Here is a 17,782-nt window from a genome sequence, read left to right as displayed (position 1 = left end):
GCCGTGTAGCACGCAGAGCACTGGGCGGAGCTCCTTTTATAGAGTTAACAGCCATGTATTGCCCACAGGTGTGCAGTGAGCTAGCCAACCAGGGCCAGGTGAGAATCCTGGCCACAGGAACTCTCATTTTATCCACAGGAAGAAAATTTAATTCCCACTAGAACTCTGTACCTAGCCAAACTAAGTGTAATGATAGAGAAGAGGTTTTCAGATATGAAAAGTCTCACAAAAAACTATTGTACTTTCCTCAGGAAGCTCCTTCAGGAAGTATTCCACCAAGCAGAAATAAACTGTAATAAAGTAACACATGAAATCCAGCAAACAGGAGATTCAATGTTAACAGAAAGGCAAATGGGTTCCCCAGGATAAAAGTGAAGGGAGATCACAGACTAACAACTCTGCAACAGGTACAATGTCCATCCCCCAAACATGAAGCAGGTCAGAAAGTTCTAGGAAAACTGTGCAGAGGCTGTGGAAAAGAGTCTGGTGATTCCTCAAAAAGTTAAACATAAAATTACCATATGACCCAGCAATTCCATTTCTAGGGATATACTCAAAAGATCTGAAAACAGGTATTCAAACAAGTACTTATACACCAGTGTTCACAACAGCACTATTCACAGCAGCCAAAAGATGAGAACCCATATGTCTGTCAACTAATGAATGTCTAGACAAAATATGGTATATCCACATATGGAATATTATTCAGCCACTAAAAAAGAATGGAGTACTAATACACAAATAATCCTTGAAAACCTTATGCTAAGAGAAAAAAAGCCAGATACTAAATATCATACTGTATGATTCCATTTACAGTAGTCTCCCCTTTATCTGTGGGGGATATGTTCCAAGATACCCAGTATGGATGCCTGGAACCACAGATAGTACTGAGCCCTACATAAACTCTATTTTGCCTCTACATGCATACCTATGATAAAGCTGTTTATAAACTAGCTCCAGTAAGAGATTAACAACAATAAAATGAAAGAATTACAACAATATAGTATAATGAAAGCTATGAGAATGTGTTCTAAGTATCATACCAGCAATGTACTCACCCTTCTTCTTGTGATGATGTGAGATGACAAAATGCCTATGTGATGAGATGAGTCAAGGGGAGTGACGTAGCACTAGACTACTGCTGACCGTCTGACGCTATGTCAGAGGAGACCTTTGGCTCCTGGAGTGAGGCTGACCACAGGTAACTGAAACCGTGGAAAGCGAAACCGCGGATGAGGGGGGATGACTGTATATGCAACATCCAGCACAGGTAAGTCCAGGGAGACAGAAAGTAGACTGGTGGTTGCCAGGGTTGGAAGAGAGGCAGGAATGGGGAGTGACTGTTACTGGGCACAGATTTTCTTCTGGAGTGATGAAAGGTTTTGGAATTAGAGGTGATAGCTGCACAACATTGTGTACATTAAATGCCACTCAATTGTGCACTTATACAGGGTTAATTTTATAGGAAGTGAATTTTACCTCAATTTTTTTAAAAGAGAAAGAAAGCTCCTGGAGAGCTCCAAGAAGATGGAACTGATAGCACCTAATATATTTTAAACATATTAAAATGAGATTTTAGTAACTGAAGCAAAATTTGAGAATGAACTAGTATTAATATATAGAAAATGAAACAAGAAAAACTAGAAACTCTAAGTAATCATTTTAGTCATGTACAGTGTCTATAAAATTATAGTAACTCAAATACAATTACTGACCCAAGCAGAATCATGACATAATTACACGGAGGTGGGGACAGAAAATATCCTACTCTGTGGTAGAGAAGGAGAGGTGAAGAAACTAGCTTCACCTACTTGAAATTCAATAAAAAATATCAAAAAGTAAAAAACTGAAAAGTAGAAGCACAGCACAAGTCTAATATTTAAAGCTATGGAAGTAAACACTGAAGGAAACAAGTAGAAGAGTTTAAAGAAGTTATCTCTGAGAGTGGGAAATGAAAAATGGGGGTGAAATGCCTCAGAGAATTGTTACTTTTTGTAATAAACTTAATAAAACCAAAAGAGAAGGAGGTGGAGAAGGAACGGCATATTTACACCAGTTATGAAACCTATGCTTACCTGGAGAAACTGGGTGAATTCTGTGTAGTTAAGATGCTTCTTCCGATTATGCCCAAAATGCAGTCGGATAAATTCACAGTCCCAGTTAAAAGGGATATGATGATGAATAATAGTCTGTCCAAAAATTTCTTTGACATTTTCTTAAAAGGGAAAACAAAAATAAAGAAATTATATCTGGAATAAGTAGTTTAGTCCACTGCAAAGTTCCTACAGAAAGAAATTAAGAGAAATTTTTTAAGTCAATATTATCTGCTCCTATTAAGATTAGCTGCAATTTTTTGTGCCCAGAAACCCATGCACAGGAACACAATTGATACAAAATATAATTTTACACTTAAGATTGTGTACCATTACATATAAGGCCATGAGATTCTTAATTTCTCTTGATTTAATTTTAATTAGGAAGTGATTTATATCTTGCACTATAAATGGCTGCTACTTTGCATTCCAGTATAAAATCAATAGTGTTTTCCCAGTTCCTCAAGGAGTCGAATTAAGCCCTTTATCAGAAGCATGAATACCTAAATTACAGTATAATGCAATATTTGTCATACTAAGTATGGTTTGATTGAGGCTTGATTATTACATTCACACTAGTCTGAATATGTCTATTGAAGATAGGTATAAGAAATACTACCAAAAGCGTATTATTAGCTCAGCAGCAAGCACCTTATTAAAAGCTTCTGATATTGTCAAAAATATGGTCTTGACACAAAACTTCAAAATCCCCATAAAAACCATGATTATTAGTCTCAACTATTAAAATGTTTTAAGATAAATGAAATTAGTGATTCACTTTTAAATAAAGTACTAAACACAGTACACTAACTTTTATATAGGAACCAGTCCTGGTGTAATATAAAACCCAGACCCTCTGACAGCTTGTCTTCATGCACTAAGTGTCATTCACTTTCTTACACATTTCTACACTTACTATAAAAGTCAATTCACAAATGACTGGTTCTTTAACAAGCATAGACTGGATAGACTAATTTAGAAGCTCATGCCAAAAAAAAAAAATTAATTAAGAAAGCAGGAAGCCTGTTTTACTGATGTCTTAAGAACAAAATTATTTTCAAATTTAAGCCAATTATATTAGTGAAAAGGTTTTACCATCAATAGCTATAAATTATACTAAAGAATTAGTAAATACAAGTTTAATGCTTTATAATCTCCAACTAAGCTATTTTCTCTAATTTCTGCAAATTCTTTGAGCAAGATATGGATCTGATATTAATGGTTTAATGGATTCCCTTCAGTTTTACATCTTTTTTTCTGGATAAAAGCATTGCTATGGTGTGTGTGTGTGTGTGGTGTATATACATATCTTTTTTTCTGGATAAAAGCATTGCTATGGTGTGTGTGTGTGTGTGTGTGTGTGGTGTATATATATATCTTTTTTTCTGGATAAAAGCATTGCTATGGTGTGTGTGTGTGTGTGTGTGTGGTGTATATATATATCTTTTTTTCTGGATAAAAGCATTGCTATGGTGTGTGTGTGTGTGTGTGTGTGTGTGTGTGTGTGGTGTATATACATATCTTTTTTTCTGGATAAAAGCATTGCTATGGTGTGTGTGTGTGTGTGTGTGTGTGGTGTATATACATATCTTTTTTTCTGGATAAAAGCATTGCTATGGTGTGTGTGTGTGTGTGAATCCTAACTAGAGATCCTGCCTGTCTGGGCTCAGTACATCAGCTCTGAATAGGGCACAACAATCAGTAAGTTGCAAGAAGGCATTGGATGTCACTGGCGAGATGGGATTCTCGTCTTTTCTTTCAAATGGAAGGGAGCATTTTTTCTTCCCTAAGTCGCAACAGTACTTCAGAGTTTTCAAACCATGTCAAATTATTTTCATCTTCCATAAACACAAATTAAGTAAATGGGATTTTGTTTCTAAAAGCAAAGAATTAACTCAATAGCAATACATGGGATCTTGTCTTCTAACCAACAAAAGATTACCCTTAAATTTATATGAAACATCAACAAGTTGTAAAATATGTTAGTTTATGGTAATATTAAATTAACATACATGAATTAATTCATATTAATTAAAATAATGGGTTGCAAAAAATAGAGCTAAAAATTTGGCAGATCAATACTTTTTAGGATCCTAATTTAGTCACTTCTATTTCAAATTAGATTTCTTATTTTTAAATCCTAACAAGGTGTCAGACTAAGCAAATGTGAAGAAATTTTAAAAGCCAAATAGGACAACTTAAATTATTACATACATTTAATTTAGTAATATTAAGATTATTAAAGGAATAAATTATTTTATGATAACCTTTATTTTAAAGATCACAACTTCCAAAACTCAACTATTTGATAAAAAAACATACATATTGCTACCTAGATACATTATATATAATCGTAGAACAGAATTCCCTTTATATGAAACATCAGAATCTCTATATGAAAACATCAGAATCTCAAGTGTGAAACTATGGAAATTTTAATTAACTATGAAAATTGCTATCACAAAAGGGATATTTATAAACAAAAAATACAATGTATAGTTTGCATTCAGAAAAATAGCTCCATAATACCTTAACTAAAATCCTATTTTGTAAACTTCCTAGCTACCTTTAAATAAGATCTCAGAATATCTATGAAACAAATGATGGCCTAAATTATTCAGTAATCTCCCCAAATATTGAAGGGTCATTTTCCATGAGTATATATTTGAACATTTCCTACTTCTCCCAAAGTGGTCAGTTGACAACTTTGCATATGGTTTTATTATGACCATTATTATGTACTGTGGTTTATTCACTACCCCCATGCTTCTAATCATTTTAACCATGTCACAGGCTACAATTGAGTTTCTAGGACTAACAAAATTTCAAACCTACTTCAGTACCTCTTGATGTACCCTACTGATATCCTGTTATTTCCACTACCAACTGCCTAAGGCTAACTCAGAGAACTTATAGAAACAATTAGTCCAACCATTGTTTTGAAAACCAATTCATAACTACCACTTTACTTATACCAGGGTGTGCTTATCAAAAAAAGTTGTACAAAAGCTCCAGGACTGAAGAGCCTATAATTTTGTGAAGCAATAGCTCAAATACTGATGTTTTTCTTATCTTACCCAGTTTCATCAGGTTCTGCATGACATGAAAGGGAACCCTAGTAATCTCAAATATACCCAATACAGCTAACTGAAACTGCTTAGCAAGTTTTCCCCCAGAGAGAATCCCGTCTTTCCAGTGGCAAACAAGGGTCTTTAGCTCTAAACAGTACTCCTTGGAGTGCTATTTCAGTGGCTGTATTTCTGGCCTGGATGAAAGGAATATGGCAGTCACATCTTACTGGCAGCAAGATCATGATCTTGTGTTTTGTAGTAGGTTGGCATGCTAAGAGAAATAGGAATCCATTCGTTTTCTGACATATAGAAAACAAAAGACCACTTTTTCACTTCCTGCAGAGCATGGGCTTAGGAAAGTGATGTTTTAATTCTTTTCAGAAGGGAACTGGGGCAAGATACAAAAGTAGCCTGTCATTATGTTCTCTTTGCTCACAGGAGAGGAGCACAATGATTTGTCAAGGAGGCAGGTAATGGTCACAAGTCTGATTAAGTTAAAATGTTCACAGATGTGTAACATTAGTCAGTTTAGCTCTATCAGTCACTTATGATGATTGGACTAGATGAAATACACACTGAAGCAAATACATTAGGTAAATACGTCTTAATAGAGATTGTAATTTCCCCAGAAGCCCACACTGTGTCTCCCCAGCTCATCCACCCTCACCCTTCCCCTGGTCCTTATGGGAGCTTCCTACTGGTCTGGTTCACCTTTCTGCAGTACAAAATTACCTCTGACCGGGGCTGGCACTCTTCTCCAAGACTGCCACCATGCCTGCTCCATGAATGAGCCTGGAAGGAGCTGCTGTACCAACGGTGTGGCCAGAGAACTCCTCCTGTAGGTATACAAGCCATCAGCCCTGTGACACAGCCCACCTACCATCAGCCCACAACATCCTGATTCCGGGATTCCAGCCCAGCAGGAGCCACTGCTTCCGACTTAAAGGCTTGAGACCAAGCATGTACTGTCAGGGGGAAAAAGTCCTCAACAGCTGAGTTTCACCTGCATGGTTCTTAAAGTGAAGTCAAAGAGGCTTTTAGAAGGACTTCCACTATGAACAGTGAATATCCTTAAGTGTAACTGAACAAAAACAATGGCAAGACTTGTAGAAGTAAAGAGTTTTTCAGTGAAGGAAAATTTAGGGGGAAAGAAGAGGAACAACTAAGAGACCAGAAAAAGAAAACAAAGGGAAACAAGCAACAACAAAAAAAGATTGACAACGGGAGCTCTAGGAGGACATCCCAGCCGGCGTGGCACGTCGACTCTGGCCGACTTCTAGGCTTTACTTCCAGCTGGGCCAGTAGCTTCCCGGGCGACCACCTGCCTCTCTGCAGGCAGGCACTTCTGCTAACCCTTTACCTACCTCCAGAAGGGACTACTGCACAATCAGCCAATAGAGCAGTCCTGCTGCCAAATACATGTAAAGGCCCATTTCTCAGGTAAGGTGAGTTTACATTGAAAGGGCATCTGTTACTAAAGAAATGAGATGCTGCACAATCTATCACCAAATGGCATCAAAACTGACACCATATCCTTTTTTTACCTCAAACTCTAAGCTAGTCCAGTAATCTTGAGTATTACTATAACCTTTTCTGTGATATCTGAAAGGAGTCTCACAAATTCTTCCTGATTTAATTTGAACGCCCAGGTCAAGCTCTAATTCTTACCAGATTAAACTAGATATTTATTACCATTGGAATGTCATATTATTCTATGTCTAGAGCTTCGTTTCCACTGACAGAAGGTACAACATTTTTCATATATAGACTTCCATTTCCTGAACCTTTTAATAATAGCAATGATCATGCCTACATCACCCCAATCAATTCTTCCATTTAGGAAAAAAGAGTGCATTTTAGAGGCACAATCAGAAGAAAATTTATTTGTCATACATAATGATGGCCAAACATAATACAAAATCAAAAGAAATCCCTGCTTTTTGAGGGTTCTACAGTCAAAGAATGATGATATACCCTTGGAATAGGTCACGTGGAGAGTTTCCATTTCCTAGGCAAACACTTTGGAACCCAATGTTGATGAGATTTTAATAAGAAACTTGGAATATATAACATGTTTTATATTCATTTGTTAATTAATAGATAAGAGTTTGGGTTTCATTTTGTTTTGTTTTGTTTTAGAATGATTATATCCTTGTTAAAACAAAAGGCTTTTATTATTTTTAATTTGGGACAAATCTATAGCAGCTATTGACAACACAATGTAGTATAACTGGTTATCTAGGTTACCTCAGCCTAATTCTACCAAACAGAATACCCAATACACTAGTGGATAACAATGAGACCAAGGGAAGTGAACATTGTTTCTAGCACACACCAGTCATGCAATGGCCTTTATAAGGCTCATGCCACCAGGCAGTTAACAGGTATACAAACCATTAAAAGTAATTATCCACAGCATGCATTAGAAGTTTTATTAAAGGAACATCAAAGAGGAAACTAATGGTTTCATTCACTCCTTTAAAAACTCCAGAACCCTCTCCTGAGCTTGTATATTCTGAAACAGATTGCCAAGGTCTCAAAGTAAGCCCTTTCCCTGAGAGTAGAAGCATCTCCAACAATGAAAAAAAAAACTTGTCCAGCACTCAAGTACATGTTGTTCAGTACTGCTACTTATATAAACACGTGCAAAGATGCACACAATTCAAATACATAATTTGATGTGTATAAAAAGCATATCTAAAAAAACAAAAGCATAGATGAGAATATATACAAGTGCACAGATAACATCATCATTATAGTCCATGAGAGATACCGTTGGCATAACAGTCTCCCCACACTATTACAACTTGCATCCAATACTCTCTCTCCCACCTTTCTCACCTGATGTGCACAAGAGAAAACTATACTTTAAATGAGCTTCGAACTAGAAAACATAAGGCCATTTGGTGAAAATGATTTAGAGTTAGAATAGATTTATATTTACCTTTTATCTAAACGTGTGTCTATAAATACATAAGTACAATTCACTTTATTAAGTGGGTACAAACATTAAAACTGACCTTTATCACAGATCCAAAATCCTATAAAAATAAACTCCAAGTTAATTAATTCCTTAAGCTGAAATTCCAAAGTCCTGAATATAGCCTGAAATGAGTGGACCTTAAAAATCATACTAAATGGCATCTCTAACAGTTTCAATGCTTTTCCTCTTAAGAATATAAAATGATATTTTCTCTCCCTCATTATGATACTTTTCATTTTAGTGAATAAAATTTGGCTAAAAATGGATCCTCAAAACTAGGGAGGCAGGGGAGGAAGGGGAAACAGCCAACGTCCCCAGGAAAAGAGTGAGCACCGTCAAGGAACCACGCAGCTGGCTGGGGATCCCAGAAACAATGCTAGAAGGGGTTCAGCTTTACCTTATTCTGTAGGAATCTTCCTATCTCTAGATTATGGAGAAGAATGAAAGTGGGAATGTGGAGGGTTTACATGCTCTTCAGTTCATACCAGATGCTATAAAACTGAAACTGGTTTGTTTTGCTCTTAACCCTAATTATACTTTCTTGAAATTCTAACTCATAAAGTCACAGTCTGAGGGAAAAACAAAAAAATTATAAAAATGCTAAAGTTGGAATCTAATAACTACAAGCTTTCAACTAACCACTCAGCTACTTCCTACACTCATTTTAATCTAGTAATCAACATGGCATGAGTCTCTACTGTTAATCTATTAGATGAACTAACTTGAGTGACTTATTTTTAAAAATAGAAATTTGAAAAAGCAACCAAATGGACGAGGCACAAGGAATCATACCAAGGTAGAAGGAACAAAATAAATTACAATTTGGTTTTGGGAAATATAATTCTTTAACAATGGATACATTATAAAGCCCAAGTACACTGTCACTAATACAGATATTATTTCCCAAGCATTTAACTTTTAGTTAAGAAAATCTGTCAAAAAATATATCCTCAAAACTAGAGAAGCAGGGCAGGAAGGGGACAAAGTCCCCAGCATTTCCCAAGTATTTCTGCTCTGCATTTGGAAGTGAGACATATGAGCATGTGTGATGATCTACTGAAAATCAAATATGCAGCATTATTCCTAGTATAAAGTTAATGCCAAATGATGAGATAGTAAAGGTTTTATAGAATCTAGGTGTTTTGAAGAAATTCAGCATTCTTTAGGAGGCAGAATGACCAGAACTTGCTCCAAGGCCGGGAGAATCCCAAGAAACATATAGAAACCTAAGGAGCTCTGCAAAGGTATTTGGAAAAATTGTCTTATACAGAAAACACCTGGGTCAGTGGGCAGAGAGAAGGAAACAATCAACACCATCCCATTAAGATCACAGAAAAGGCACCTCTAGTCCTTCTGGATACCTGTACTTTCTCAACATCCTTACCATAGCAGTGATACTTCTTCCTTTAGGTTTAAGTAAAGGTTATTTGTTTTATAACAAACACTACAGTGAATAAATATTTAGCACTGTGGTTCAGGGAAAGCCTGATTTTAGAGATTCTCTACCACATATTGATGCCAAATGGTACCATAAAGTAGGCTCAAAATTTAGTTTTACAAGATAAGAAAGTTCTGGAGCTCTGTTTCAAATCAATATGAATATGCTCAACTGTATACTTAGAAATGATTAACATGGTAAAGTTTATGTGTTGGTTTACCACAATTTTAAAAATCCAAATATAAAAAAAAGGGAGGAAGGGTCAAGGTCCTCAAAAACACTGCTTTTATTGGAAAGCCTGTTGCAGGATTTTAGCTAATACTTTTACTAAACACAAACTAATTTTGGCAAATAAGCATCTTTAAAAACTAGCGCATCGATCGCTACATTTAGAAATTCTGGTTCCTATGCACATGCAACATTGACAATGTATTGTGATATGTGCCTATCAAAGGATTTAAATCAATTTTTTACATCCAATTCAAATGGAAATTTTAATATTCTAGTCTTGTTTCCTAAAATCCAAAATCCAAAATGGGAGTTCAGAGAATGCTAACTATTCTTGCCTTAATTCTCTCCTTCATTCCACTCTTAATGTTAAAATGACAACAGTAGCAATTTTCCAAAGATGCTACAGAAAAAGTTCTGAACTTTCTATGAAATCCTTTAAAGAATGAGATGTTGTTCATGGTCTACTTCATAAAGAATTTGCCCAGGCTGGCCCAGAACAAGAACATTTTATACCACCTATTTTAGCAATGTGAACGTGTCAGTGATTCAATGAGCTGAAGCAACAGCTTTCCTAGATTCCTTAATTGTTTGCAATAGTCTAAAGCTCTGCAGGAAATAACACCATTTAAATTTTATCTGTGTAAATCCTTTTAGGAAATTAACACTTCACTTATTGAGAAGCTCCTAAATAAGCAGCAATCTATATGTAGTTAAAGACTGGGCCAGCCTCACTAACTTCATTTATCACTTGTAATCTTTTTTTTTCCTTACCAAATGTGACCTCTCCATTTCCACTCTTGTCAAACAATTGGAAAGCCACTATGAACATGGAATCTGGAGCACATAAAACAGATTCAAATGCCAAAAACTCTTGATAGGAGATCAACCTAGAATTTAAAAACATAAAATGTTATTGGCTGGTGAAGAAAGGAGAAACATCAGGTATTTAACATGCCTTTATTGCATAAACTGTAGCTCAGGGTAACCAAATAATTGACAAAGGGGAATTTCTCTTTATAAAGGTATTCCAGATAATAAAGAAAGAGGAATGACAAAATTAGAATATATCCCTTTTATAAACCCCTAATAAATTAATATACCTGGGCAATAAGCAATAGCTCCCAGCAACACAAAAAGAGAGAAAGCTATATAAAAAATAATTAAGCCTGAATCTGATTAAATCATAGTTTCTCAAATTTGGCCCTCAATAGTGCCATTTTAATATGGATAATTCTTTGTCGTGGGGGCTTCCTGTACATTTTATGTTTAGCAGCACCCCTAGCCTCTACCTACTAGATGCTAGTAGCACCCACCATGCTGAGAACCACTACTCATAATCAACAATTTACAGAAAATACAAAGGAGAAAGAACATGTTAAACATCACCACAGAAACACAATCAGCAAAAATGCAGACTATAGAAAACTGTTTTAATTTTATCCGTGTTAAACCTTTTAGGAAATTAATAGCTCACGTATTGACTAGCTCCTAAATGAGCAGTTATCTATATGTAGCTACCAGATTTAGCAATTAAAGACTGGGCCAGCCTCACAAACTTCATTTATCACTTAACAATCTTCTTTTAAGGGCAAACATTCTGCAGTTGTAAGAAAAACAACTTTTAAAGAAGATATGGAGGACAGCCTATTACAGACCTAAGAGATACAGCAATTAACTGTAAGATACAGATCTTATTTTGATTCTCATTCAAGGAAAGTAAAAGAATTTTTTTCTTAATTTATAAGAAAATCAGGAAATGGAAATACTGATATAACACAAATACTTGATGACATTGACAAATCAATGTTAGTGTTTCTGAGGAAGTTTTTATTTTGTTTTTGGTAATTTTTCTTATCTATTAAGAGTTACACACTTAGACATTTACAGACAAAATATGTCATCTGGAATATGCTTCAAAATAATCCAAAGGATGGAGGAATGGGTGGAGATATAAATCAAACAAATTTAGTAATTATTTTAACAATTATTTTAAATGGGGGAAGAGAATATTGAATTCAGTACACTATTCCCTGTTTTATATATGATTGAAATGTCAATAATAAAAAAATTTTAAGGAAAATTCAGAACAAAAGTGGGGAAAACTAAAGTTTATTGAACCCTACATACTCAGGATTGTGAAACTAGCCAGTGGCTAAATTACACTGAAATTGCCTTCAATAATCTCATGGGACTGTCACATACAAGTTTAGAAGCTCACATCTTCCATAGTGAGCTTGCAACAAAAATTCCACACCATATCACTGCTATTGGTAAGTGGCTAGTATCCAAGAAATGGCATTATAAAATGTTTTACTCTTTGCAGTAGAGGCTGCCACATTTTTATTCTCAAATAACCTGGTTTGAATGATTCATTTACAACCACCCTGTCTAAAGGAACAGACTGACGTGACTTCTAGGCCCACAGGATCTGACCTCTGCATACCTCCCCCTTCCTCCTTGACTCCAGCCTACTCATTCTGAACTTCTAGAACAATCCATGCTCCTTCTACTCAGGACCATCACTCAGCAATTCATTTTCCTTGGAATGATCCCACCATCTCCAAACTTTTGCCCATTTAATTTGTACTCAATCTTTACATAGTTCAGCTCAAATCTCATTACCTCAGGAGAACCATCTCAGAATCCCCATATGACTTCAGATTTCCTTTACACCATTACAGTAGCCCACTGTGGTTTTTTTATTGCCCCTTGAATTCTAATTAAAATAATTATGTAACTCATTGTTTAAAGTCTAATTCCCCACCAAAAGGTAGGCTGGTCACAGAGCACAGGCTTGATTCAGGGTAGGAACTCATAAATATTATTGAATAATCTCAATTTAGAATACACGACTTTTTAGAAAGACATGTTTCCCAACATGGTATTAGGAAAACAACTACATTTTGCATTTTATTTATGCCTCGGTTCATCTAAGACACATTTTACATTCAAAGTTTCATTTTCTATTGCTTAAAACACTTTGAAATATGTTTACATTACACAAGTTACATTATATCCAAAGCAATGATGTACACTAGCCTTTGCCCTTCATTGAGGGAAAGTCTTTGTAGAGTCGTTATCCAGGGCACTGAAGACATGCCTTCACTGTACCCATGCTGAAGAATCCTTGATGAAATTATGAACTTGAGTACCTAATAAATCCTGGGAGGGACAGTCTCATAGTCAAAACTGATTATCAGGCCACATGTGGTACTACAACACAGGCATTGGTGAGCTACTAAAACACAGGGTAAAACTCCAAAGTGTAGTTATCATTATACAAATTTTAGGGTAATAAAAGGAAATGAAGTTACAACATATCAGGTATCATCATGACTTTCTACATACACCTAAAACACAACGAGTAATATGTGGGTTTACGCTTTGAACAAAAGATCAATGGTATGGTTAGTCTGAAAGTATGAGAATGTATGACACAAATACAGTAATTATCTATGCGAGGAATTAGAGAACTTCACTTTCTACATTATATATTTCTGATACATTTTCTACATTATCTGTTTCTGAAATTTTTATAATGAAGAATTAGCCTTACTCTTTTTTATAAGAGAAATTTCATAAATTTATAAAATCATATTTTATATTTTAAACTATGAGATTATAAACTTTATAAGATTATAAGAATAATTTTAAGAATAAAACTTAAACAGAGGTAGGCTACTGATGGATTTTTAAAACCCATAACATCATGGGTTTTCCAAGACAAGTCTTAAGAATTTATACATCAAAAATACAGTTACACTGAAATACAGAATATGTACCTTTAAACCATATTTTATGCTCAGTAGTAAAATGTTCTGTATTTATTAGAAGAGGTCAAAGATTTTTTCCTTAACTAGCAAAGGTCATAAAAATGGTCAGCTGGCAGGCTGAATTTGGCCCATGTGTTTTCCTTGGCATGCTAAAATTTGTTTTTAAGTTACATTAATTGCCAACATTAGGAAATCATAAAACTTAACATAAATAGCTGGTTTTCTGGTTTATCTTATTAAATTGCAAGCTTGGGCAACAGGCTTATGGTCCCAGGTAGCACCAGCCCCCTGGAATCAAGCCAAAGCTATCTCCTACAGAGAAGACTAAGGCTCATCCATTATGCACATCCAGCCCCTGCAGATTTGAGACTCTTGTTGTGTATTTTCCAACTAAGTAGCACTTTAATAAACTCCATGGATGTTATTAAATATCTAAATTTTGTCCCTCATTATATTCAAAAGGCAAATCATATACTCATTCAGAGATATAAGGACCTCCAGAAGGCTCAAAGAGGTCAGGTGATCTGCTCACTCAGCAACTCAGCATGCCTGCTCAAAGATCCTCAACTTCTGCCTTCAATTCCGCATTTACCTCACTGTCCCTCACCCCAAATTTAAAGTTACAGTTGAAAAACAGAAAGGGCATCTGGTATAGCAAGTAGACAATTACTATAAGAAAGTATTAGGGTAATACTCAGAGTTAAACTTTGTCATATACAGCGTGGATTGATACAAAGAGGTACAGATACATGAAAAAGGAAGTATAGGAAGACATTAAAGGCAGAATCTATGAGATAGGTATGTGGATGTTTACTGTAAAATTAATCTTCCCTGAATGTCTGAAATTTTTCATAATAAAATATTGGGAGGAAATGCTGGGATGAGGAGAAGCCATTGAATCTCTTTAATATGCTCCTTATCTATTTTTAGTTCAAGGCATTTCATACATTATAATGTAACAATACTTTTCAGCAAGCAAGAAACAGTTTGCTTATCAGCTGCCATAAAGCAAACATTTTCCAGAGTGATTTTTAAAGCTCTTTTCCCTTTATCCTGCCATGGATTCTCCTATTGCTAGAAGGACCTAATCAAGACTTTAGCAGGACAAATGCAAACCACCAGCCACTAACCGGAGGGAAGAAACCACTGCTTAGTTCATACTTTAAGAGTTTGTTTTTCTTTTAATAAGGATGAAGGAGCACTCTACCTTTTATATAACTGCTATTTAAATTTTTATAAAGAACATGTATTTATTGTATCAATTTGAAATACTAATATTTTATCAAATTGATGTTTTAAAATTTTTCTACAAAGTTACTTTTCAATTTACTGAATGGAAACTAATAAAATTTCAAACTATTATTGTTTATTTTGAAATTTTAAAAGCAACCAGGATTTCTGCATAAAAATGTTTTTATATGCATGCAGAATATTAAAGGAAAACATGTGAAAAAGTAAAAGAGAGGAAAACGAGTTTTTCACATTATAAACTACAGCCTCCAGATGAAATTTTGACTAGAGCTAAATACAGAAAGTATGGTTCTGGAAGATACAGTATCAAACAAGTAACTGTCTAAATATTTTAGGTTAGATCACACAATAAAGCCAGAGATCTGCATTTGATGCATAAAATCATTTTGCTTTTCATTATATAAACAGAACTTCAAAGTTTAAGCCACAATCTCACAAATAATACTTGGCTAATGGCTTTTACTTTTAGACAACCCATCATGCTATTTATAACATACAACGTTGTTTCTACATGGCTCTCCACAGCACGTACCTATATCAAAACACCCCTGCTTATTTTACTAACAGAGGAAAGGGAGTGGGGAAGAAGAATATACGGAGACAGTTTACATGCTAAGAAAACATGGGACAGGGGACACAGCAGGTGAGCAGAGCATAAAAGGGCATGGTATTGACGACTCCTAAACCAGCTTTTCCTTCATACCTGACTAATCATTTAAACTTGTCAGTAACAGTTCTGTTAATTCATATTTGGTCTTAGATAATTATACAATATTAGGTGATGGTATTTCAAGTTACACACATTTCAGGACTCATCATCAAAAAACAATAGAACCAAGGAATACCTCTTGGGGCTGATCACTGCTCTTGGGTAAAAGGGTGGGAAACAGAAAAAGAGAAAGGAGAGGTGTTTTTTTTGATGATTACAAGAAGAAAAATGGAGTAAAAATTAAGTGAACTAATTTTATTATTGAGCAAGTCAATCAACCTCACGGGCCTCATTCTCCTCAAATGTGAAAATGAGGACGTTCGACTACTTGGAATAAGTATCTTGGAATAATCAAATCTTTGATTATCTTGAATTAAAAGTATTAAGGAAACTTTAACAATGATACTTAACCTTTTTGAAGTCATAGACCCTTTTGAAGTTCTACCCAGAAAAATGCAGATACAAATTGACTCACTTTGCATTATATTTCAGCAAGTTCAGGAACCTCTGAAGACCATCCATGAACAGGAAGTTAAGAATTGCTTTGCTTCTTTAAAAATTCACTTTTATCTGCTTTTAGAAATAATCTGTACGTCTCATGAACTTGTTTAAAACTTTTATGACTTAACTCTATGAATCAGATTTCTACCCAATCCCAGCCTGACTCATTCCAGAGAAAAAAGCAAAGTTTTAAAATTTTGAAATAGAACAGATTTACCTTTAAGAAGAAACAGGCTTGCGTGCTTTCTTAAACACTACTCAACATTACTAGATTCCTTACTAGCCAAAACCCATCTTGCCCTATTCCACTCTGGCAACTTAAATCCTTGATTCCACTTGACCCCACTTTAAAACACACCTGAGTCTGGGAGAACCACCGGCAGCTTCAACAAAGATACACTACTGAGATGGACAGAGCAGACAGTCACAAAAGGAAGCATCTGGAAAGACAGATACTCTGAAACAAGTGTCTGACCCAGTTAATGACAATAAATACTGTTAGTTTCTAAAAGAGCTAAATGTATATGTTACTTTCAATAATTTTGAAGAAGGAATCTGACTAAATACAGTTTTCATATGTCTTACTGTCTAATCACTATTGAGAGACCCAAAGACTAAAAATGGTCCACAGTAACTTATTAGACTCAAGACAAAATATGTACAAGTTCCCCAAAATCTACCATTGATGAACTATATAAAATCTTTCCAAGACATGAAATACTTAGGGCACATTTTATGCATTGCACTAGATTTTGTGAGAAAACACAAGTGAATACAGTACTAACCCTGGACTCAAAGAACTTAGATACCAACATTTCTACTTTAACTATAACAATAGCCTCCTAAACAACCCAGCAGCAAGCAAGTCACATCCTACTCTAACCTACCTTTTTTCTCAAACCTGACTGTATCTGTAGTAACAGAAATAACTTTTAAAGACTCCTTACTGCCTAGTTTTACAATATTTATCACAAAGCACCTCTACAGATGGAAGAAAGAGCCTGGGCCCTGAGAGGCCAGGGGTGTGTCTTGGAAGTCACACAACATGGCAACATTTTCTTTGTAAGTAATAAAAATACTCCATTTGCTCCATGATACAGTCATATGATTTCAATATAAAAATGGTGTGCTTTTCCCCTTCGATTTGAGTAAACTGACACTATCGGAATATGTACCTTGTTATTTCTGTATTGCCAGTGCCATACACTGCTAGGCTAAAAATACCTCCAAGCTGAGAGTCACGAGCCCACAGGATATAGTCAAAGCTTAGCACACAGACGCTCCAGCTCCACTCTAGCCATGACTCCAACAGCAATAAAGTGATGCCACAGTCACACCAGGGCAACTATAACACAGCCTCTCTGCTGTCAGTCCCCAAAATACATGCACACACACACATGCCCTGCTTCTCCTTTTCCTGGAATTCTCCTCCCTTTTGCCCAACCACAGGCAAGCTCCTATTCACCCAGCCAGATTTCACTCAAGAACTGCTTCTTCTATGATGCTGTCCTGACCACCCTAAACAGCATTAACCATGGTTTTTCAGATCTCTCTCCTTTGTACCTTTCATATACTTACTTCTCTTAAAGCACCTCATTCCTGAAGAATTACTTTTTTCTTTGTTTACTAATACTCCTTCTAAGCCATGAGATTCTTTTTAAGGCCAGCCATCCCCATTTTATTTGTTTGTATTTCTGAGACCCAAAGGTGCTTGGCAAACGGCGATTTATCA

The 17,782-nt window shown here is 35.5% G+C and overlaps 1 protein-coding gene across 2 annotated transcripts in view; it reads right to left on the bottom strand.

Annotated features, from left to right (window-relative positions):
* The window catches only part of SLC25A12 (solute carrier family 25 member 12), a 91,048-nt gene that overhangs the window by 57,556 nt on the left and 15,710 nt on the right, over positions 1 to 17,782 (bottom strand). The window contains exons 1-3 of one of the 2 annotated variants that reach the window (XM_036879125.2): positions 10,588 to 10,703; positions 5,897 to 6,000; positions 2,076 to 2,215 (exon numbers count right to left, since the gene is read on the bottom strand). In XM_036879125.2, coding sequence (XP_036735020.1) covers positions 2,076 to 2,215; positions 5,897 to 5,948 — 192 coding nt within the window. In that variant the 5' untranslated portion in view covers positions 5,949 to 6,000; positions 10,588 to 10,703. Of the gene's footprint in view, positions 1 to 2,075; positions 2,216 to 5,896; positions 6,001 to 10,587; positions 10,704 to 17,782 lie in introns of those variants that run through there. The other variant, XM_036879124.2, reaches the window with a different exon arrangement.

The sequence above is a fragment of the Manis pentadactyla genome, chromosome 6 (genome assembly GCF_030020395.1).
Source record: "Manis pentadactyla isolate mManPen7 chromosome 6, mManPen7.hap1, whole genome shotgun sequence".
Classification (NCBI taxonomy): domain Eukaryota; kingdom Metazoa; phylum Chordata; class Mammalia; order Pholidota; family Manidae; genus Manis; species Manis pentadactyla.
This window is presented reverse-complemented; position numbering and strand designations above follow the sequence as displayed.